At 45.5% G+C, this 23,283-nt stretch overlaps 1 protein-coding gene across 3 annotated transcripts in view; it reads right to left on the bottom strand.

Moving 5' to 3' along the window:
* The window catches only part of LOC120988948 (telomerase protein component 1-like), a 73,451-nt gene extending 50,629 nt beyond the window's left edge, over nucleotides 1-22,822 (bottom strand). Inside the window, exons 1-3 of one of the 3 annotated variants that reach the window (XM_040416752.1) lie at nucleotides 22,717-22,822; nucleotides 12,562-13,468; nucleotides 12,338-12,478 (exon numbers count right to left, since the gene is read on the bottom strand). In XM_040416752.1, coding sequence (XP_040272686.1) covers nucleotides 12,338-12,478; nucleotides 12,562-13,443 — 1,023 coding nt within the window. In that variant the 5' untranslated portion in view covers nucleotides 13,444-13,468; nucleotides 22,717-22,822. Of the gene's footprint in view, nucleotides 1-12,337; nucleotides 12,479-12,561; nucleotides 13,469-22,498; nucleotides 22,651-22,716 lie in introns of those variants that run through there. The other 2 variants (XM_040416753.1, XM_040416754.1) reach the window with 2 other exon arrangements.
* Between the last annotated feature and the right edge of the window lie 461 nt (nucleotides 22,823-23,283).

The raw sequence follows: 23,283 nt of genomic DNA, 5'->3' as shown, positions 1-23,283 counted from the left end.
AAAAAGCAGCAGCATATACAAAAAAAAGAGCCACAATACATGTCATATATCGGTAAAAAGAAATCCCAATAATGAACCTGATATTAAAAGGGATTAGGAAACAATAATTCATTCCTGCATAGTGCAAGCCCATCTATATATCCATAAATACAATGGGGGCAAAAGTGCTAAGTGCAATAAATAACATCTAAAGTTCATCAGGGAAAGAAATTCATACAGACCAATGTGGCTCAGACCCCAAAGCACATTTCGCAAGCCGCTTTCTCAGGGGATGACTGGACAGTGCGCTCAATGGCTATATATACCCAATCACTTATCACTAAGTTAAAAAACCTGAGGGGATATACTCACTAAAAAGCACATGTGCTCCATTGAAGTTCATGGCGCGTGTTCCACGGTGGAACGCATGACATCACTTCCTTTTGTTGACTAAAGACCTCCCACCTCATGGCCGTTTATTTTATTAATAACATATCAATAAACTGAGTATAGAATACATGCTGCATATTATTGGAAAGGTAGATCAGAAGAGATGGTTTTATTTCTGTCTATACTCTCAGTATCGGTGGTAGGCGATGTGCTCTCCACATTGGAACGCATCACGTGACCACCGAACTTCCGGTATGCGTTCCACGCTGGAGCGCATCGCAGCTTCACAATTAAATACAGCATGATATCCAGCCAGACCATAAAATCGACTTTCATGTGAGTATTTTATTTTAACCTGTACCTATTTATTCAAGGATATTAAATCTTAAAAGAGACCTAAATACATCAGTGCAAACTAAAATTATTCAATATAATACAATTAAATCAATTCTAATTTAATAGGTACGAACCCTAACAAACAGTTTGACTCTAGAGGTCCCAAATGGGGATGTCGTCCATGTGGCCTGTCCCAACATCTTGAGAACGACTTCATTTATGGGCAGCACGGGCCATAAGACTTACCAAATCATACACACCATATCATGCAATACGATTGGCGTGTTATATACGTGACCAGCTGCCCATGTAATCTTTTATATGTAGGTATGACATCACGAGATTTGATACATATGCAAATTAACCTGAGATGAGGCGAGTCAGGGAAAGGACTCATCTCAGGTTCATTTGCATATGTATCAAATCGGGTTTTTTTACACAATAAAAGCACACAGAGCTATGGGGACTGGGTATTGCGGATGTGCTAGCGGCCATCTAGCAACCCATGTCCTCAGCTCTATACACAAAATCCCGGTGACAGGTTCCCTTTAAGTATTTATATGGCACGTTCCCATTGGGTTTTTTGTATTAGGACTTGATTTCTGTTTTTCAATTTTATCATTATATTAAAGTGGTAGGGTTCCCAGTTTCACACTTTCACTGTTTCACTAATTCACAGCGCACTTCACACTTTCACTTTGTCACTTTCATTCTTCCTCCCCTTCCCCCCCCCCTTTTCTCTTTACCATCATTGCACTAAGCACTTTATCACTATATGAATTATTTATTAAATTTAGGCTATTGTATTTAACATAATTAAGAGTGGATTTAATTGGTTGTAATTTTTTTTATATATGAATTGATTGGTTTGATACAATTGATATTTATTTACACTATATGAATCATGCATTGAGGTATAATTACTGATTGGAGTACTCCAGCTGTTTAGGTTTTGTGCGCGAGCTCCGCACTTTATAAACCTATTTAATGTATTTATGCTGATATGTCGACACTAAGTTGGTTTGTGTGTTATTAAGTGTATTAATAAATTTATATGCAAAAATACTGTGATACAGCCTATATTATTACTATAATTGCTCTTTCTTCAGTTGGTTACTGACAGGCTGGGCTCCAGTAGTTTGCTGGTAGAGCTTTTCTTAATATATATTATAATTACTGATTGGTTTGACATTTATTTTTTACTTTTATAATCATGATTGGATGAATTACACTACTTAATTAGGATTCATTAATTGTATTATACTGAATAATTTTTGTATGCACTGAGGTAATTAGGTCCCTTTAACCCCTTAAGGACTCGGCCCTATTTCACCTTAAGGACTTGGCCATTTTTTGCAAATCTGACCAGTGTCACTTTAAGTGCTCATAACTTTAAAACGCTTTGACTTACCCAGGCCGTTCTGAGATTGTTTTTTCGTCACATATTGTACTTCATGACACTGCTAAAATTGGGTCAAAAAAGTTAATTTTTTTGCATAAAAAAATACAATTTTTACCGAAAATTTTGAAAAATTAGCAAATTTCAAAGTTTCAGTTTCTCTACCTCTGTAATACATAGTAATACCCCCAAAAATTGTGATGACTTTACATTCCCCATATGTCTACTTCATGTTTGCAGCATTTTGGGAATGATATTTTATTTTTTGGGGATGTTACAAGGCTTAGAAGTTTAGAAGCAAATTTTGAAATTTTCAGAAATCTTCAAAATCCCACTTTTTATGGACCAGTTCAGGTTTGAAGTCATATTGTGAGGCTTAGATAATAGAAACCTCCCAAAAATGACCCCATTCTAGAAACTACACCCCTCAAGGTATTCAAAACTGTTTTTTCAAACTTTATTAACCCTTTAGGTCTTCCACAAGAGTTAATGGCAGATGGAGAAACAATTTAGAAATTTCAATTTTTTGGAAAATTTTTCAATATAATCAATTTTTTCCAGGAGTAAAACAGGGGTTAACTGCCAAACAAAACTCAAAATGGGTTGCCCTGATTCTGTAGTTTGCAAAAACACCCCATATGTGGTCGTAAACTACTGTTTGGCCAAACGGGAGCACATAGAAGGAGGGGAACACCATATGGGTTTTGGAAGGCAGATTTGGCAGGACTGGTTTTGTTTATACCATGTCCCATTTGAAGCCCCCTGTTGCACCCCTAGAATAGAAATTTCAAAAAAGTGACTCCATCTAAGAAAGTACACCCCTCAAGGTATTCAAAACTGGGTTTACAAACTTTGTTAACCCTTTAGGTGCTCCACAAGAGTTATTGGCAGATGGAGAAACAATTTAGAAATTTCAATTTTTTGGAAAATTTTCCAATATAATCAATTTTTTCCAGGAGTAAAACAGGGGTTAACTGCCAAACAAAACTCAAAATGGGTTGCCCTGATTCTGTAGTTTGCAAAAACACCCCATATGTGGTCGTAAACTACTGTTTGGCCAAACGGGAGCACATAGAAGGAGGGGAACACCATATGGGTTTTGGAAGGCAGATTTTGCAGGACTGGTTTTGTTTATACCATGTCCCATTTGAAGCCCCCTGTTGCACCCCTAGAATAGAAATTTCAAAAAAGTGACTCCATCTAAGAAAGTACACCCCTCAAGGTATTCAAAACTGGGTTTACAAACTTTGTTAACCCTTTAGGTGTTCCACAAGAGTTATTGACAGATGGAGAAACAATTTAGAAATTTCTATTTTTTGGAAAATTTTCCAATATAATCAATTTATTCCAGGAGTAAAACAAGAGTTAACTGCCAAACAAAACTTAAAATGGGTTGCCCTGATTCTGTAGTTTGCAGAAACACCCCATATGTGGTCGTAAACTACTATTTGGCTAAACGGCAGGACATAGAAGAAGGGGAACGTCATATGGTTTTTGGAAGGCAGATTTTGCTGGACTGGTTTATTTACATCATGTACCCTTTCAAGCCCCCTGATGCACCCCTAGAGTAGAAACTCCATAAAAGTGACCCCATCTAGGAAACTACGGGATCAGGTGGTTGTTGTTTTGGGACTATTTTAGGGGTAAATATGATTTTTAGTTGCTCTTCATTACGCTTTTTTGAGGCAATGTAACAAAAAAAAAAATTAAAAATTGTTTCTACATTCGCTATTTAGTTTTGTGGAACACCTAAAGGGTTAACATAGTTTGTAAAGTAACTTTTGAATACCTTGAGGGGTGTAGTTTCTTAGATGGGGTCACTTTTTTGGAGTTTCTAGTCTAGGCTACATCAGGGGGGGCTTCTAATGGAACATGGTGTCAAAAAAAAAACTGTCCATCAAAATCTGCCTTCCAGAAACCGTATGGAGTTCCCTTCGTTCTATGCCATGCCGTGCGGCTATATAGCCATTTACGACCACATATGGGGTGTTTCTGCAAACTACAGAATCAGGGCCATAAATATTGAGTTTTGTTTGGCTGTTAACCCTTGCTTTATTACCGGCAAAAAGGATTCAAATGGAAATTTTGCCCAAAAATGGGTGTTTTGGCACCGTTTTTATTTTATATTTTTAACACCGTTCATCCGAGGCGTTTGGTCAAAAGTTATTTTTATAGCGACGACTTTTACGCACGCGACGATGCCCAATATGTATGGCTCTCAGACTTTGGAGACACTAAGCAGGCATCCTAAAAACTGCGGCCCTCCAGATGTTGTAAAACTACAATTCCCACCATGCCCTGCTGATGGCTGTAGGTTGTCTGGGCATGCTGGGAGTTATAGTTTTACAACATCTGGAGGGCCGCAGTTTGAGGATGCCTGCTCTAAAACTAATATTTTTTTGGGGGAAAAAAATTGTTTCCGTGTCTCCAAAGTCTGAGAGCCATAGTTTTTTATGTTCTCTAGTGGACTGTTGGGGATTATAAAAATTTAGTACTCCATGGAAGTGTGATACTCCCTGAAGCAATTGATAATGCAGAGGCCCGGATGATCGGGGCACGTGTCACATTGAGTAGTGGTGTCCTTCCGTATCCCCCTCTTGTGACACACTCTGCATCTTTTTTGGGTTCGTCCCTTCTTTCCAGTATGGGGGACCACACCTGGAAAGTGTTGGCCAGGGACGATCCGGGCGCCTCCAATTCCCGAGGTACTCCGGCCTGCTCTTTCCCGGTCCGAAAAGATCAGGTCTTTGAGGACTGCCTCATAGAATTGGAGAAATGTCCCTGTGCTGCCAGCGCTTCGGGATAGTACAAAAGAGTTGTACATGGCAACCTGCACCAAGTAGACCGCAACTTTTTTGTACCATGCCCGGGTTTTGCGCATGGCATTATATGGCTTGAGGACTTGATCAGAGAGATCAACTCCTCCCATATACCGATTGTAGTCGACGATACAATCGGGCTTGAGGACCGTTGCCGCGGTACCTCGCACAGGGACTGGGGTGGTGCTGTTACCGTGGATTGTGGACAGCATAAGGACATCCCTCTTGTCCTTATATCTGACCAGCAACAGGTTTCCACTGGTAAGTGCACGGGTCTCACCCCTGGGGATAGGTACCTGGAGGGGGTGGGCAGGGAGGCCGCGTTGATTTTTCCGCACGGTCCCACAAGCGAACGTGGATCTGGCGGCAAGGGACCTGAACAAGGGAATGCTGGTATAAAAGTTGTCCACGTACAAGTGGTAACCGTTATCCAGCAGTGGGTACATAAGGTCCCACACGAGTTTCCCGGTAACACCCAGAGTGGGGGGACATTCTGGGGGTTGAATCCGGGAATCTCGCCCCTCGTACACACGAAATTTGTAAGTGTACCCTGAGGTACTCTCACAAATTTTGTATAGCTTCACGCCATACCTCGCCCGCTTTGTGGGAATATATTGGCGGAAACTGAGTCTCCCCTTGAACGCAACGAGAGACTCATCAACCGCGACCTCCCTTCCAGGTACGTAGGCCTGCTGAAATGTGGCCCCAAAGTGATCGATGACCGGCCGTATCTTATACAGCCGGTCATAGGCAGGATCACCTCGGGGTGGACATGCTGCATTATCGGAATAATGCAGACATTTCCGGATGGCCTCAAACCGGGGACGTGTCATAACCATACTGTACAGTGGGGTCTGGTATAGGACGTCCCCACTCCAGTATTGTCTGACACTGGGTTTTTGGACTAGACCCATATGCAGCACGAGGCCCCAAAATGTCCTCATCTCGGCTGCACTGACCGGCGTCCAGCCACCGGGTCTAGCCAAAAATGAGCCTGGGTTTTGAGCGACGAACTGTTGGGCATACAGATTCGTCTGCTCCACCATCAGATTCACCAGTGGGTTACTGAAAAAAAAACTAAAATAGTCAATTTCAGTAAACCCCACTGTGGGAATCTGGATTCCAGGATTGCCAGCAAAATCCGGAATCTCAGGCTCAAAGTCCACTGGGGGACACCAGCTAAGTTCATCGGCAGGGGGCTCCGGTGGACTTATTTGGTGGGCCGGGAAACCAGTACGAACCCCAGGGCGGCTCGTACTAGGGTGGGCCACAGGATCCCTAGCATGTGGGGCCCCTGGCTCCGCCTGGCGGCGTCTCCGCCGCCTTGGTGGCTCATCGTCATCCGATGATGATGAGGAGGATGCGGATGACAAAAGGAACGTGGGGTCATCCTCATCCTCACTGGGGCTCTCGGAGTCGGAGGCAATCTGGGCGTATGCCTCCTCGGCCGAGAACATCCGGCGGGCCATGGGTGTGTGTGCGTGTATGTGTGCGTGTGTGGCAAACTTTATTATATGTGCGTGTGTGTGGGGGCAACGGGTGTTCGCGTACTAAATAAGGAAAAAAAAGGGGCAAAAAGTTCAAAGTTGCTGATCAGCGGTACAATGCTGATCAGCGGTGGGGCGGTGAGGCGGGCAAAAAAAGAAAAGTGCCGGACAGTCAGCGCACGCAGAAAAAAAAAATAAAAAAAAAAGTGGTGGTAAGGGGGGGGGGGGGGGGGGGGGGGGGGGGTGGTGAGGTGGGGGCTGGTGGGGGGAAGGGTGGGGGGTGGGGGCGCTGGTGGTGGTGGGGGGGGGCAAGTGGCAGGGGGGGGTCTGGGGATTAGATGGATCAGAAAGAAAGAAAGAAAAGAAAGTTTAGTAAAAGTTTTTTTTTTTTCCCTAACTTTTCCCTTCATTCCCTTCCTAACGGTGCCTCTCCCTCACTGACCCTAACCTACCTGGGTGGCGATGGGTGCAGGAGGGTGATGGACTACGATTAGGGGGACTCAGGAGCTGGACGCTGGACGGTGCTGCACGGTCAGGGTGCTGGACAGGAAGAGGAGGGGAGAGAGGAGCGCAGGAAGTTTGAATCTCGCGCCTCTCTCCCCTGCACCAATCAGCACCCTGGACAGCAGCGTTCAGCACCAGGGCCAGCGCCGCCTCTCCAAATCCTCGGACTGCGATAGGTGGTGTATAATTACGCCACCGATCGCAGTCTTTTTCCGGTTCATCGGGTCACAGGACACCCGAATGGACCGGAAACGCAGAAAACCGCAGGTCTGAATTGACCTGCGGTTTTCTGCGATCGTCGATACGGGGGGGTCAAATGACCCCCCCCTGCATTGTTACGGGATGCCGGCTGAATGATTTCAGCCGAAATCCCGTTCCGATTAACCCCCGCGGCGACGGAATAGCAAATTAAAGCCATGACGTACCGGTACGTCATGGGTCCTTAAGGATTCGGGAACCATGCCGTACCGGTACGTCCTAAGTCCTTAAGGGGTTAAGATTTAATATCCTTGAATAAATAGGTACAGGTTAAAATAAAATACTCACATGAAAGTCGATTGTATGGTCTGGCTGGATATTGTGAAGCTGCGATGCGCTCCAGCGTGGAACGCATACCGGAAGTTCGGTGGTCACGTGATGCGTTCCAATGTGGAGAGCACATCGCCTACCACCGATACTGAGAGTATAGACAGAAATAAAACCATCTCTTCTGATCTACCTTTCCAATAATATGCAGCATGTATTCTATACTCAGTTTATTGATTGATATTTTATTAATAAAATAAACAGCCATGAGGTGGGAGGTCTTTAGTCAACAAAAGGAAGTGATGTCATGCGTTCCACCGTGGAACACACGCCATAAACTTCAATGGAGCACATGGGCTTTTTAGTTAGTATACCCCCTCAGGTTTTTTTAACTTAGTGATAAGTGATTGGGTATATATAGCCATTGAGCGCACTGTCCAGTCATCCCCTGAGAAAGCGGCTTACGAAACGTGCTTTGGGGTCTGAGCCACATTGGTCTGTATGAATTTCTTTCCCTGATGAACTTTAGATGTTATTTATTGCACTTCGCACTTTTGCCCCATTGTATTTATGGGTATATAGATGGGCTTGCACTATGCAGGAATGAATTATTGTTTCCTAATCCCTTTTAAGGGTGCGAACTATACTATAATATCAGGTTCATTATTGGGATTTCTTTTTAACGATATACAGTGCTGCCCATAATTATTCATACGCCTGGCAAATTTTGACTTAGTTACTTTTATTCAACCAGCAAGTAATTTTTTGACGGGAAATGACATAGGTGTCTCCCAAAAGATAATAAGACGATGTACAAGAGGCATTATAGTGGGAAAAAAAACATTTCTCAGCTTTTATTTACATTTGAGCAAAAAATACAAGAAGTTCCGCAATGTGGAAAATCTCAGAGGACGTGGTCGGAAGCCAAAAGTGACACCTGTGCTGGCCAGGAGGATAGTTAGAGAGGTAAAAAAGAATCCAAAGATCCCCACCAAGGCCATCCTGCTGAATCTGGGCTCTTCTGGTGGCAATGTCTCAAGGCAGACAATCCAACGGACACTGCACACTGCTGGGTTCCAATTCTCCAGATAAGGCCTCATGCACACGACCGTTGTGTGCATCTGTGTCCGTTGTTCCGTTTTCCGTGATTTTCTGCGGACCCATTGACTTTCAATGGGTCCGTTTAAAACTCGGAAAATGCACCGTTGTTCATCCGCGTCCGTGATCCGTGTTTCCTGTCCGTCAAAAAAAATATGACCTGTCCTATTTTTTTGACGGACAACGGTTCACGGACCCATTCAAGTCAATGGGTCCGTGAAAAAACACGGATGCACACAAGATTGTCATCCGCGTCCGTCATCCGTGTCCGTAGGCTACTTTCACACAGACGGATCCGCAGCTTTTTCAAATCAGAGTTTTCACTTTGTGAAAACTCAGATCCGACAGTATATTCTAACACAGAGGCGTTCCCATAGTGATGGGGACACTTCAAGTTAGAATATACTAAGAACTGTGTACATGACTGCCCCCTGCTGCCTGGCAGCACCCGATCTCTTACAGGGGGCTGTGATCCGCACAATTAACCTCTCAGGTGCCGCACCTGAGGGGTTAATTGTGCGTATCATAGCCCCCTGTGAGAGATCGGGTGCTGCCAGGCAGGAGGGGGCAGACCCCCCCTCCCTCCCCTGTATTAAATTCATTGGTGGCCAGTGCGGCCTCCCCTCTCCCCCCCCCTCCTAATTAAAATTTCCCCCCCCCCTTCCCCCATCATTGGTGGCAGCGGAGAGTTCCGATCGGAGTCCCAGTTTAATCGCTGGGACTCCGATCGGTAACCATGGCAACCAGGATGCTACTGCACTCCTGGCTGCCATGGTTACTTAGCAATTTTAGAAGCATTATACTTACCTGCGCTGTCTGTGACCGGCCGGGCGCTCCTCCTACTGGTAAGTGACAGGTCTGTGCTATAAGCAATGCGCCGCACAGACCTTTCACTTACCAGTAGGAGGAGCGCCCGGCCGGCCACAGACAGCAAAGGTAAGTATAATGCTTCTAAAATTGCTAAGTAATCATGGCAGCAAGGACTGCAGTAGCATCCTGGTTGCCATGGTAACCGATCGTAGCCCCAGCGGCACCTGAGGGGTTAATTGTGCGGATCACAGCCCGCTGTAAGAGATCGGGTGCTGCCAGGCAGCAGGGGGCAGTTATGTACACAGTTCTTATTATATTCTAACTTGAAGCGTCCCCATCACTATGGGAACGCCTCTGTGTTAGAATATACTGTCGGATCTGAGTTTTCACGATATAACTCAAATCCGATGGTATATTTTAACATAGAGGCGTTCCCATGGAGATGGGGACGCTTCAAGTTAAAATATACCATCGGATTGGAGAAAACTCCGATCCGATGGTATAATAGGGACTCCTGACTTTACATTGAAACTCAATGGGGGACGGATCAGTTTGCAATTGCACCATATTGTGTCAACGTCAAACAGATCCGTCCCCATTGACTTGCATTATAAGTCAGGACGGATCCGTTTGGCTCCGCACGGCCAGGCGGACACCAAAACGACTTTTTCCTTCATGTCCGTGGATTCTCCAAAAATCAAGGAAGACCCACGGAAGAAAAAACGGACACGGATCTACGGAACCAGTTTTTGCGGACCCCAAAAAAATGGTCGTGTGCATGGAGGCCTGAGGCACACAAAAGTTTGCTTGGCCTTTGCAAAAGCTCATCTGGACAAAGAAGTGTGTTATGGTCAGATGAAACAAAAATTGAATTGTTTGGTCACAATGATGTTTCCTTCATTTGGCATAAAAAAGGAGAAGCTTTCAACCCAAAGAACACCATCCCCACTGTCAAACATGGTGGTGGGAACCTAATACTTTGGGGGTGTTTTTCAGCCAATGGACCAGGGAACCTAATCACAGTAAACAGCACCATGAAAAAAGAGCAATACATGAGGATTCTCAACGACAACATCAGGCAGTCTGCAGAGAAACTTGGCCTTGGGCACCAGTGGACATTTCAGCATGACAATGACCCAAACACACTGCAAAAGTGGTGAAGAAATGGTTAGCAGACAACATTAATGTTTTCGAGTGGCCCAGCCAGAGTCCACACTTGAATCCAATTTAGAATCTGTGAAGGGAGCTAAAGATCAGGGTGATGGCAAGAAGACACTCCAACCTGAAAGATTTGGAGCTCATTGCTAAAGATGAATAGGCAAAAATACCTGTGGAGACATGCAAAAAGCTGGTCTACAATTATAGGAAGCGTTTGATTGCTGTAATAGTCAATAAAGGCTTTTCTATTGGATTATTGAGAAGTGTATGAATAATTTTGGACTGGACACTTTTTGCCCAAATGTAAATAAAAGCTGAGAAATGTTTTTTTCCACAATAATGCCTCTTGTACATTGTTTTATTGTCTTTTGGGAGACACCTATGTCATTTCTTAAATTGAGTATATTTATATCGTGGCTCACCCGTATCTGCTAATACGGTTAAGGTGCTCTGTTTTTGGATGATTCACCTGCTCATCCAATGTAACAAATAAGAAGAAAATAAAAACAGGCACTCACCAACTTGTCAAAAAATTACTTGCTGGTTGAATAAAAGTAACTTTAAGTCAAAATTTGCCAGGGGTATGGATAATTATGGGCAGAACTGTATGATATGTATTGTGGCTCTTTTCTTTGTATATGCTGCTGATTTTTATTTATTTATTTTTTGTTTATTATTGTTTGGTTAGAAATTAATAAAGAATAATTTGCTCATTCATATGCTGTGTATTTATAATTTTGGTGTGGAGATTCTAATTGGGCATACACAGTGGTTACCTATAGGAGCCAGTGTAGGTTGGCGTTATTATTACAGGTCTGTAACACTGAAAGGCTACAGATTACTAATGCAGCATAATTACAACTCCTGCGTCCCATTCACTTCAATGGGATGGCTTTGTCCAATTCATTTGAAAAGGATACTGATAACCTATTCTATGGATAGCTTAGCAATATAGCAAAAGCAGGGAACCCCTTTAAAGAAGAACTCCCGCCACAAATTTTATTCTCTGACCTGTTAAAAAGGTACATGATGTAATCTGTAGTGAATGTAATCTTCTGACCAGTGTCTGTATTTGTGAGTTATCCCCTCCCTTCTGCTTCTCAGCTGTGTCGTGTGACCGGCAATCAGACTCTCCAACTGACACAGCATCTTATGTGTGGACAGGAAGTCAGTTTCTCCATGTATTCCTATGGGAGCTGCAATGTCGGTCTCATAGGAATGAATAGAGAAGTAACTGAATTCCTCTCCTCCTGTGTCAGTTGGAGATGAGAGAATTGGTCACATGACATCACTTTCTAGCAGGTCAGAGAATAAGAAATTCTTGCGGGATTTCTACTTTAAGCATTATTTGCCTCCACCAATTGCTGCTGCTTCCAACTGACGGTCCTTCACACTCTGCTGCTCTATATTTCTTCTCCCAGCTTGACACATCAGAAAAACCAGGAAAAGCATGTTCAACCAATCACTAACTGAGGCAGGTCACTACTAAGGCAGGCGGTTGCTTGAGTAGGCCTTTCCTGGCAGTTCTAGCTTGTCGAACCAAGACAGGAAGAGCAGTCAGGATGGCCGTGCAGACAAATGGAAATGGAATTGCGCGCCGAGTCATTTTCATTTTTTTTTGCAAGAAAAAAAGAAAGACGGAACAGACACGGAAAAAAATATATGTTTGTGTGCATGAGCCCTAAAGGGATAGTCTGCCTCAGCACAGGTCATCAATATCGGCGGGGTCTGACGGTGTGTGAAGGGAAGCGGAGTATGGAGCTCTGTAACAGAAATATAGAGCGCCAACCTCCATGAAGATATATCATGATAAACAAAATTATCTGACTGACCTTCTTCTGCTTTAGCAGGTTGTCTGGTTTCTCAATATCAATAACGTCAGGTTCTTTCTGCATAGGTTTTACTTGTTCTTGGGTAATGAATTCACTTTCAGAAGCTTGAGAAGATTGTGATGGCCAATTCTCCATCATAGCCTAGGATGTGGAAGCACACAATCTATAAGTTTTTCAACATTTTAACTAGCTCACGTATCACCAGGTGATTCGCTTTACTGTACCTCAGCTGGTGACATGGATATCTCACTGGATTCTTCCTCTTGTTCAAGAGTTACAGGTAAAAATGTAACATCTTGCAATTCAAGCTCTTTTGTCTGGTCAGCTACCAAAGTGGATGGCAGTTCTGAAGCAATTCTACCATGACTGGTGGACTTGGTCTCAATGTTCTTACTGGACTCCTGTTGTAAAATCATAGTAGGTAGCACAGTATTGCTTGAGTAATGCAGAGAAAGATTAGATGTTTCAACATTTGGAATCAAAGTAGAATTGAGTTTCCTGCTCACATCCGATGGTAAGGGTGAGACAGTGATGTCAGTTTGCTTAGTGGACAATGGGATATTTGAGGTATCAAGCGGAGTAGAAGAAGAATTAAGATTTACAGCCATCTCAGCAGACAAGAACGAAACAGAGGTTACTGCATATTTAGGGGACAACAAAATATTGGAGGTAAGGACAGAACAAGAACCCTCAGATGTTAGACAGCTATTCGTCGTCAGCAAGGATTTAGAAGCCAGCGGTGAACTTAGTAGGCCAGAAAATGATGAAGATAAAGATTTATTGTCTAGAGATGACTGAGATGTTATAAAAGAGCCACTATCCAGAATAGAGTTAGAGGTAGAAGAGAGGCTTGAGGATAACAGGGATTGAGGGGACAGCTCAAGACCGCTGGCTAAAACAGAATTAGTGGTCCTCAGAGGACGAAGGGACCCTTTTTCCCAGGACAGCAACTCATTTGTAGGCGCACTGAACTCCATCTTAGAAGGAATAGCTGTTCTCAACTGATCAGAACCAGGCAAGGTTAAAGCAAGTCTTCGTCGAGGCTGCGATATCTGCCTTGTCCCTCGCAGGCCAGTATTCTCCAGAGGAAAGTCACTAGATGGCATGGTGCAATTTCTTTAGTCTAGTATCCTAAAATTTAAATATTATAGTTATATCAGTGGACAATCACATAAAAATGTCTATTTACTGTAATATGGCTGTAGTCATGTATTTTATACACAATGATATATCTGCACAATTCACCACTCTGTATGGGGGGGCATACAGGGGTATAGAGGTCTGCAGGCACGTATGTGATAGGTTCACTTTAAAGGGATATTACAGTCTGAAGCACTTACGGCATATCCAAAAAGATACAGCATAAATGTCCAACATCTAGAGCACAGCCGTTCCATTGGAACCTACAGAACAATCTATCAGACTATAGAAGTTAAAGAAATAGCCAAGCACCGATTGCTCAGCCCTTTCTGTAACCATTTCTGTGGTCCCTGAGGTCAGACTTCGGATGATGGCCTTTCAAATTCCTGGAAAATCACTTTAAATGGGTTGTCCGGCTTTATAACACCTTTTAGATTTGGCCAATACAGCACTGTACCTAAACCAAAAAAATACACTCATCTGCTTCCAGTCACTCCGTTCCAGCACTGGGGCCCGATCCACAATGGTCCCCAAGGCGGAAATATCCAGACAGAGTCATGTTCACTGTTGCAGCTTTGGTACAGTGCAGTACTGGACAAATCTAGAAAGGGCTTATAAAGCCGGACAACCCCCCTTTCATTCAGATAAGTGATATTCACCGAATATTAAAGGGGTTTTCCCCATCTCAGACAATGGGGGCATATAGCTAGGATATGCCCCCATTGTCTAATAGGTGCGGATCCCACTGCTGGGACCCGCACCTACAATCAGAACGGAGCCTGGAAATTAGGGATCGACCGATATTGATTTTTTAGGGCCGATACCGATACCGATAATTTGTGAACTTTCAGGCCGATAGCCGATAATTTATACCGATATTCTGGGAATTTTCATTTTTGAGAAAAAAAAAATAATTCCTACACAAATCTGCTGAAAATTAATATGTTTATTGTTAATGTGTATTTTTTGTTTATTGTTAATGTGTATTTTTTTTTTATAAGTCTTTTTCATTTATACTTAATATTTTTGTGTTTTTTTTTTTTACTAACTTTTAGCCCCATTAGGGACTAGAACCCTTGTCCTATTTCCCATGATAGATCTCTATCAGGGTGAATAGGAGCTCACACTGTCCCTGCTGCTCTGTGCTTTGTGCACACAGCAGCATGGAGCTTACCATGGCAGCCAGGGCTTCAATAGTGTCCTGGCTGCCATGGTAACCGATCGGAGCCCCAGGCTTACACAGCTGGGGCTCCGATCGGAGGAGCAGGGGAGAGGGGATCCTGTGGCCACTGCCACCAATGAGTAATACTGGGTGGGGGGGGCGCACTGCGCCACCAATGTTTTTACTATTGGCCGGGATTGGGGTGGGGGCGCACTGCGCCACCAATGATTAATACTGGGGGGCTTGGGGGGGGGCGCACTGCGCCACCAATGAAGATAAGCCTTTCATTCATTCATATACAGGAGGCGGGACCTGGCTGCAGAATCACATAGCCGGCTCCCGACCTCTATGAGCGGTAGCTGCGATCCGCGGCACCTGAGGAGTTAACTACCGCGGATCGCAGCTATCGCTCATAGAGGCCGGGAGCCGGCTATGTGATTCTGCAGCCAGGTCCCGCCTCCTGTATATGAATGAATGAAAGGCTTATCTTCATTGGTGGCGCAGTGGCCACAGCCCCTCCCCTCCTCTTATGTTCTCTTCTGTCATTGGCGGCGGCAGCAGCAGCAGCAGCACAGGGGGAGGAGACACTGCTTCCTTCTCCCCTGTGCTGCGGAGGGAACACAGAACGCGCTGAGAGCAGCGCGTTCTGTGTTCCCCATACGTTATCGGTATATCGGCAAAATAGATGCCGATAACGTTCAAAATCCTCAATATCGGCCGATAATATCGGCCAAACCGATAATCGGTCGATCCCTACTGGAAATGCACTGAGGGCGCACTGCGCATGCACAGCTGCCCTCTATTAATTTCAATGGGGCCGCCAAAAATAGCCGAGCGCTGCACTATAGAAATGAATGGGAGCATGGGCCGCGCATGCGCGGTGCTTTCCCATTCACTTCTAGGGGAGCAGCGCTTGGTTATGGACGGACCCTGGGAAATCTGGGGTCCTCCAGCCACAGAGCTCCCTGCTTCGTTCTCGTTGTAGGTGTTGTCTTGATCTGTATTCTGATGGGAATTTAATTTTCACACTATTAGGATTATTATAGGAAAGATCATGTTTTCCTTCCTCCCAGTGCATTTTTCAGAAAATAGTAAATTATAGCAAAATAATTATTGTAGCTATAATCCTCTTCATTAATGTTTAAGGCTTTTCTGGTTGGGTACTGAACTACCTACTGCCTTAGACAAGGAACCACAACAACTGCTTCGTAAGCCTCATTCACACGTCAGCGATTTCCATCAGTGATTGTGAGCCAAAACCAGGATTGGAGCCTCCACAGACATAAGGTGTAAGGGAAAGATCTGCACTAGTGTTGAGCGAACTTGTGTTTTCAAGTTCGGCGTACAAGGTTCGGGTTATCCAAGAATTCAGTTATGCATTCTGCTACCACGGACTGTAAGTTATGCTCCATAACGGGATTCTTAGATAACCCGAACCTTGTACGCCAAACTTGAAAACACAAGTTTGCTCAACACTTATCTGCGCCTGTTCTGTGGTTAGAGCCACACCTGGTTTTGGCTCAAAATCACTGATGGGAATAACTGACCAAACACTGACTGTGTGAATAAGGCATTAAGGCTAGGGTTACACTGCGCCTTCTTGTCGCAGAAAAGTCGCACAATGTCTTTTTCTAATGATATATCAGTGGGCAGAGCGGCGCCCAGGGGTCCCCCTGCACTTACTAGTATGTCTGGGCGCAGCTCCGTTCGCCCGGTATAGGCTCCGGTGTCTGCAGCTCCCTCTGTTGTACTGGAGTGATTTCTTTGTATGAGGCGTGTCCCTTGCTGCAGCGCTGGCCAATCGCAGCGCACAGCTCATAGCCAGGCTATGAGCTGTGCGCTGTGATTGGCCAGCGCTGCAGCAAGGGACACACCTCATACAAAGAAATCCGTCCAGTACAACAGAGTGAGCGCAGACACCGGAGCCTATACCGGGCGAACGGAGCTGCGCCCAGACATACTAGTAAGTGCAGGGGGACCCCTGGGCGCCGCTCTGCCCACTGATATAGATGGTTTTTAGTTTGTATACAAGTGAAAGGTCCTCTTTAAGTTGTGTTTTTTGCCCGTGATCGTTTATGGACTGTTGTCTGACCTGTTGTGAAGTTATGTAGTTCTTTAGCATTCTGATTAACTGCTAACAGTGATACCTGTGGAAAAATATGTTAAACATTTGCCGCAAGTAGTTGATCAACTCTATAGCCAATGTGGTCAGCAGCCGCGAGCAGATGGGCATGTTTTACGTGCAGTAAATCGCACGTAGAATAGGAAAGTGCCAGGTCTGTCTCAGGAACCGATTTCCCCATTGACTTATATTGGGAAATGAGATGCTGCTGTTAACTGCATCATGACCGTTTCACAACCGCGTCGTGTAGTTGCACCCATACCCACGGTGCGGTCATATTGCGCTTGTGATGCAGCCATGTTGCGGATGAGTACCATGCGCTTGTAGAGGCCTCAGCTGGCTCTTGTTAAACCACTGAGAGTGAACAATTTAGTCAGTCTGCATGATTAATGGCCGCGCAGCACCTTCAATTGTGACAAGACCACGGAACGGAGCAACGGATGCGGACAACACACGGAGTGCTGTCCGCATCTTTTGCGGCCCCATTGAAGTGAATGGGTCCGCATCCGAGCAGCAAAAACTACGGCTCGGATGCGGACCAAAATAACGGTCGTGTGCATGAGGCCTTAGGCTACATTCACATGACTGTATGTGTTTTTCAGTCCGCAAAAGACAGATACCGGCCATGTGCACATGGCCAGCGCTATATAGAAAATGCCTATTCTTGTCCGCAATTGCAGATAAGAATAGGGCATACTCTGTATTTTTGCAGGGCCACGGAACGAACTATGGATGCGAACAGCTGTGTGCTGTCTGCATCTTTTGCGGCCCCATTGAAATTAATGGGTCCGCACCCATTCAGCTCCATTTTAAGAGAAAAATAAATAAATAATGGAAGCGGACCCCAATAACTATAATGGGGTATGGTTTTTATTAGAAAACCCATCATTTTATTGTTGTGCGTTACAGACAAGGATAGGATTGCTCTATTATGGACTGGAACTTCTATTCCGCAAAATGCGGAATGCACACGGCCAGTATCCGTGTTTTGCAAATCTGCAATTTGCAGACCGCAATAGTGGCTACGGTCGTGTGCCCGAGACCTTAGCTGGTACTGTAATACATGGAAAATCTACGGACCATGGGCTACATTTATAATAGTGTGCGCCTCTTTTTAGGTTTAAAAATTCTGTTTTAAACTTATTTTTTGTAGTTGCATTTACTACTGAAAAGGGGCCTGTTTTGGAGGCATTTGTGCCATTTTGCCCCTATTTTGACTTTTAAGACTAATTCCGAGGTTCTTAACTTTTGAGCCTTTTTTCTGACCTATTTATGTTTGCGCCTTTTTTGCGCCTGACTTAGATGCAAAACCAGTCTCATTTCTACTCCACTCCAAGGCTGGCATACTTTCTTTGTCACTTGTGAGTGGTGAGTTGCGCCAAGTTTTGTTGCACTTTCATCAAGACATGTGTCCGTTTTCAGCTCACTTGCGCCACATTTTCATGCGCATACTAATTACACCAGTCTTCATGTATTTGAACCTGTCTAAAGCCTGTATTAGACAGGCCGAATGAGCAAGCGTTTGTCGGGAGGGAAGTGTTCTCTCCCGGCAATCGCTTGCTAGCTAGAGGAGGAGACCGGTGCTATTACATGCAGCGAATTTCTCTGCAGCATGTGGAGGAGTGATCACTATACCATCGCTGGTCCCCATACTGTCTAGTAGGGCAGTCATGCTCAACCTGCGGCCCTCCAGCTATTACGAAACTACAACTCCCAGCATGCCCGAACAGCCTACAGCTATCAGCCTACAGCAGGGCATTATGGGAGTTGTAGTTTTACAACAGCTGGAGGGCCGCTGGTTGAGCATGCCTGGTAGTGGTTTGCCGGTGTTCTGGAATTTTCTGCTACCCGGAATTTTTTGCTACCCACGTCACTTCCGGTAGTGACGTGGGAGGTGTGTCTCTCACCTTGGCTCCTCATTGGCTCTGCCGGGGGTTTGTCGGCGCAGGCTCGGAGGATTCACCTGTAGCGTGAACGTGCCGAAGGTAGCAGAAAATTCCGGGCCACTGCGCATGCGCGAAGAAGACTGCCCAAGGTAGCAGAAAATTCCGGCTTCGCGCATGCCCAGTGGGCCGGAATTTTCTGCTACCTTCGGCTCCTACTGCGTCTGCACCGAGCCGTCTTTTTTGAGCCGAAGGTAGCAGAAAATTCCGGTCTACTGCGCATGCGCGAAGCTGGAATTTTCTGCTACCTTCGGCTCCTACTGCGCCTGCACCGAGACCTGTGGCAGCACACTGTATTGGGGGAGCAGTATGTGGCAGCACACTGTATTGGGGGAGCAGTATGTGGCAGCACACTGTATTGGGGGAGCAGTATGTGGCAGCACACTGTATTGGGGGAGCAGTATGTGGCAGCACACTGTATTGGGGGAGCAGTATGTGGCAGCACACTGTATTGGGGGAGCAGTATTAGGGGAGCAGACATAGATTTTTTCCTTCTTGCTCTCGCCTCATCTTGGTGCCATAACTGTATCGTGCCCGCTGTCCTGCAAAGATTAGAGTTATATCACCATAGTCACGCAAAAAATTATATCTCCACACAGATATGACCAACCCCAAGATAATAGCGCATGTGCAGTGGCCCGGAATTTAATGCTACCTTCGGCTCAGCGCATTTTGCTACTGCGCCTGCGCCGAGCCGTCTTTTTCAGCACATGTGCAGTGGGCCGGAATTTTCTGCTACCTTCGGCTCCTACTGCACCTGCGCCGAGCCGTTATTTAGCGAACCGAAGGTACCAGAACATTCCGGCCCACTGTGCATGCGTGAAAAAAGACGGCTTGGCGCAGTATGAAATCGCGCCGAGTCCAGTTAACAAGAAAAGGGTTACAGCGCATGCGCACCTAGGGTAGGGTAGCACATTTTTACAGGTCAGTGCACAGTGTTCCGTAATTTGTTGCTACCTGTTCCGTTATTTTATGCTAACTGTAAAATTTTGCTATCCTTGTCACTTCCTGTTGTGAGGTAGCCGCACGGAAGGGTTTTGAAGGAGTTGTACCCACCGCTCTTACACCTTTCTATGGAGTCAGGGATGTCACCGCTCAGTCACTTTTGATAACAGCGTCTGATATACCTGCTACCTGGTCCTCTGGTGGTCCCTTTTGCTTGGATCGACCACCAGAGGACACAGGCAGCTCAGTAATAAGTAGCACCAAACACCACTACACTACACCCCCCCTGTCACTTATTAACCTCTTATTAACCCCTGATCACCCAAGATAGACTCCCTGATCACCCCCCGGTAAGACTCCATTCAGACGTCCGTATGTTTTTTACGGATCCACGAATACATGGATCGGATCCGCAAAACACATACGGACGTCTGAATGGAGCCTTACAGGGGGGTGATCAATGACAGGGGGGTGATCACCCCATATAGACTCCCTGATCACCCCCTGTCATTGATCACCCCCCTGTAAGGCTCCATTCAGACATCCGTATGTTTTTTACGGATACATGGATCGGATCCGCAAAACACATACGGACGTCTGAATGGAGCCTTACAGGGGGGTGATCACCCCATATAGACTCCCCGATCACCCCCCTGTAAGGCTCCATTCAGACATTTTTTTTGGCCCAAGTTAGCGGAAATTATTATATATTTTTTTTCTTTTCTTACAAAGTCTCATATTCCACTAACTTGTGTCAAAAAATTAAATCTCACATGAACTCACCATACCCCTCACGGAATCCAAATGCGTAAAATTTTTAAGATATTTATATTCCAGACTTCTTCTCACGCTTTAGGGCCCCTAAAATGCCAGGGCAGTATAAATACCCCACATGTGACCCCATTTCGGAAAGAAGACACCCCAAGGTATTCCGTGAGGGGCATGGCGAGTTCCTAGAATTTTTATATTTTTTGTCACAAGTTAGCGGAAAAAGATGATTTTTTTTTTTTTCTGCCACATACTGCTCCCCAATACAGTGTGCTGCCACATACTGCACCCCCAATACAGTGTGCTGCCACATACTGTTCCCCAATACAGTGTGCTGCCACATACTGCCCCCCTAATACAGTGTGCTGCCACATACTGCCCCCCTAATACAGTGTGCTGCCACAGGTCTCGGCAGTAGACCGGAATTTTCTGCTACCTTCGGCTCAAAAAAGACGGCTCGGCGCAGGCGCAGTAGGAGCCGAAGGTAGCAGAAAATTCCGGCCCACTGCGCATGCGCGAAGCCAGAATTTTCTGCTACCTTGGGCAGTCTTCTTCGCGCATGCGCAGTGGCCCGGAATTTTCTGCTACCTTCGGCACGTTCACGCTACGGGTGAATCCTCCGAGCCTGCGCCGACAAACCCCCGGCAGAGCCAATGAGGAGCCGAGGTGAGAGACACACCTCCCACGTTACTACCGGAAGTGACGTGGGTAGCAAAAAATTCCGGGTAGCAGAAAATTCCGGAACACCGGCAACAGATTACTATTGGGCAGCACAATCTGCCGCCTGCAAGCGCTGAATTTTAAGCATGCTTAAAAATGTTGAATTGCCCGATGAACAAGTGTTTGCTCATTCATCGGGCAATTGACGGCAGTATTAGGCTAGGTCTACACGACGACAATAAGTCGTGCGACAGATAGGGCACAACTACACTGCAACATTTGTCGCACCAAAGTCGCGCGACAATTTTTATAATGATAGTCTATGGTGTCGCACTGCGACGTACAACATGCTGCGACTGTCGCAGAAAAATCCATCTCAAATGGATTTTTTGCAACTGTCGCGTCGCAGCATGTCGCAGTGTGACAACATAGACTATCATTATAAAAATTGTCGCGCGACATATGTCGTTGTGTAGACCTAGCCTTACGCTACAAGATGATCGATAACAAGCGTTCATACGAACGCTCGTTAGCGATTATCGGCTAAAAAAAAAATGTGTAAGTGTAATACAGCCTTAAAGGGGTTATCCAATCGCTATAATGACCACCAGAATGCCTGGTCCCTCGCGGGTGACACTAGGGAGGCTGGTCCCCGTTGCGGCCTGGTATTGGCTGCTCCCCACGTCACCGGATGTTTTGATCTATGTGACGGGGTCACGGGGAGATGCAGTGGCAGCTGTTCAGGGATCCGGAGGGACGCGGGTGACCGGGCATTCTGGGGTCATTATAGGGATTGGATAACCCCTTTAACTGAAAAGGAACCACCAGAGGTCAGACTAAGGGCTCATACACACAAACTTATTTTCTTTCCGTGTCCGTTAAGTTTTTTTTTGTGGACTGCATGTGGAACCATTCATTCTGTATGTCCATATGTCCGTTCCGCAAAAAATAGAACATGTCCTATTATTGTCCGCACAACAGACAAGTATAGTACTGTTCTATTAGGGGCCAGAATGCATACGGACGTCATCCGTATTTTTTGCGGACCACAAAATAGATACGATCGTGTGCATGAGCCCTAATAGCAATACACAGTCTAATTCACGAGATGCTGTGCGACTTCTAGGAAATACTGGTCAAGAGACAGGTACGCCGGTCTAATTTTACGCCTAAAGGCGAGCTTGGTAGATCTGCCCCCATGTGCTTGTGGCCTGAGGGTATTTCTGCAACTAATAATCATTTCCAATTCAATTAAGTTCTTTTTTTAAATCCTTATTCAAGTGAATGGAACAGTCACAGAAATATCGGCAAACACATTTTCCAAACATGCCAAGTGGAGCATATGACTGGGACTGAATGACCTGCATTGGTTGTTAGTCCTACACTCTTGCAGCCATGACGGAGGACATAAGAACTCTTACCACAAAACAAAAATGGTGCATATTATTTTGGAATATATATGGTTTTCCACGAGCGCTCGATTAGGACAGGGCCCTGTATGTAGCTGCAGCCTATGACCATAAACAGCACAGCCACTAGAGGGCGGCAGGGGGACTATTCCGGCCGCAGCTTCCCTGAGGTCTCTGCACAATTCACAGTGCAGGGTGGTCCCTTCTGCTGCCGTCATGCAGGACAATACCTACAACCGCCGCCTCCGATACTCGCGCTCCAGAACGTACACCGGCCGCTGATCCGGGAGCCGTTCTCGTCACTCGTTATTTCCTGCTTCCTGCTACCCCTCAACCAATCCCATCCCGAGCCGCCCACACATTGTGGAGCGGAGGTCACATATTCTGTGTTATGTGAACCGCACCTTTCTTCTGCTGTAAAGTATGCACTAAGGTAGCAACTCCCTGACGTTTAGGACAATACATAGCAACTCACTGACATGTAGGATAATACATAGCAACTCCCTGACATGTAGGATAATACATAGCAACTCACTGACATGTATGACAATACATAGCAACTCCCTGACGTGTAGAATAATACATAGCAACTCCCTGACATGTAGGACAATACATAGCAACTCCCTGACATGTAGGATAATACATAGCAACTCCCTGACATGTAGGATAATACATAGCAACTCCCTGACGTGTAGAATAATACATAGCAACTCCCTGACGTGTAGGACAATACATAGCAACTCCCTGACGTGTAGAATAATACATAGCAACTCCCTGACATGTAGGACAATACATAG

This window comes from Bufo bufo, chromosome 2, assembly GCF_905171765.1.
Source record: "Bufo bufo chromosome 2, aBufBuf1.1, whole genome shotgun sequence".
In the NCBI taxonomy this organism is placed as follows: Eukaryota; Metazoa; Chordata; class Amphibia; order Anura; family Bufonidae; genus Bufo; species Bufo bufo.
The sequence above is the reverse complement of the archived record's forward strand: the minus strand, read 5'-3'. Positions and strand labels throughout refer to the sequence as shown.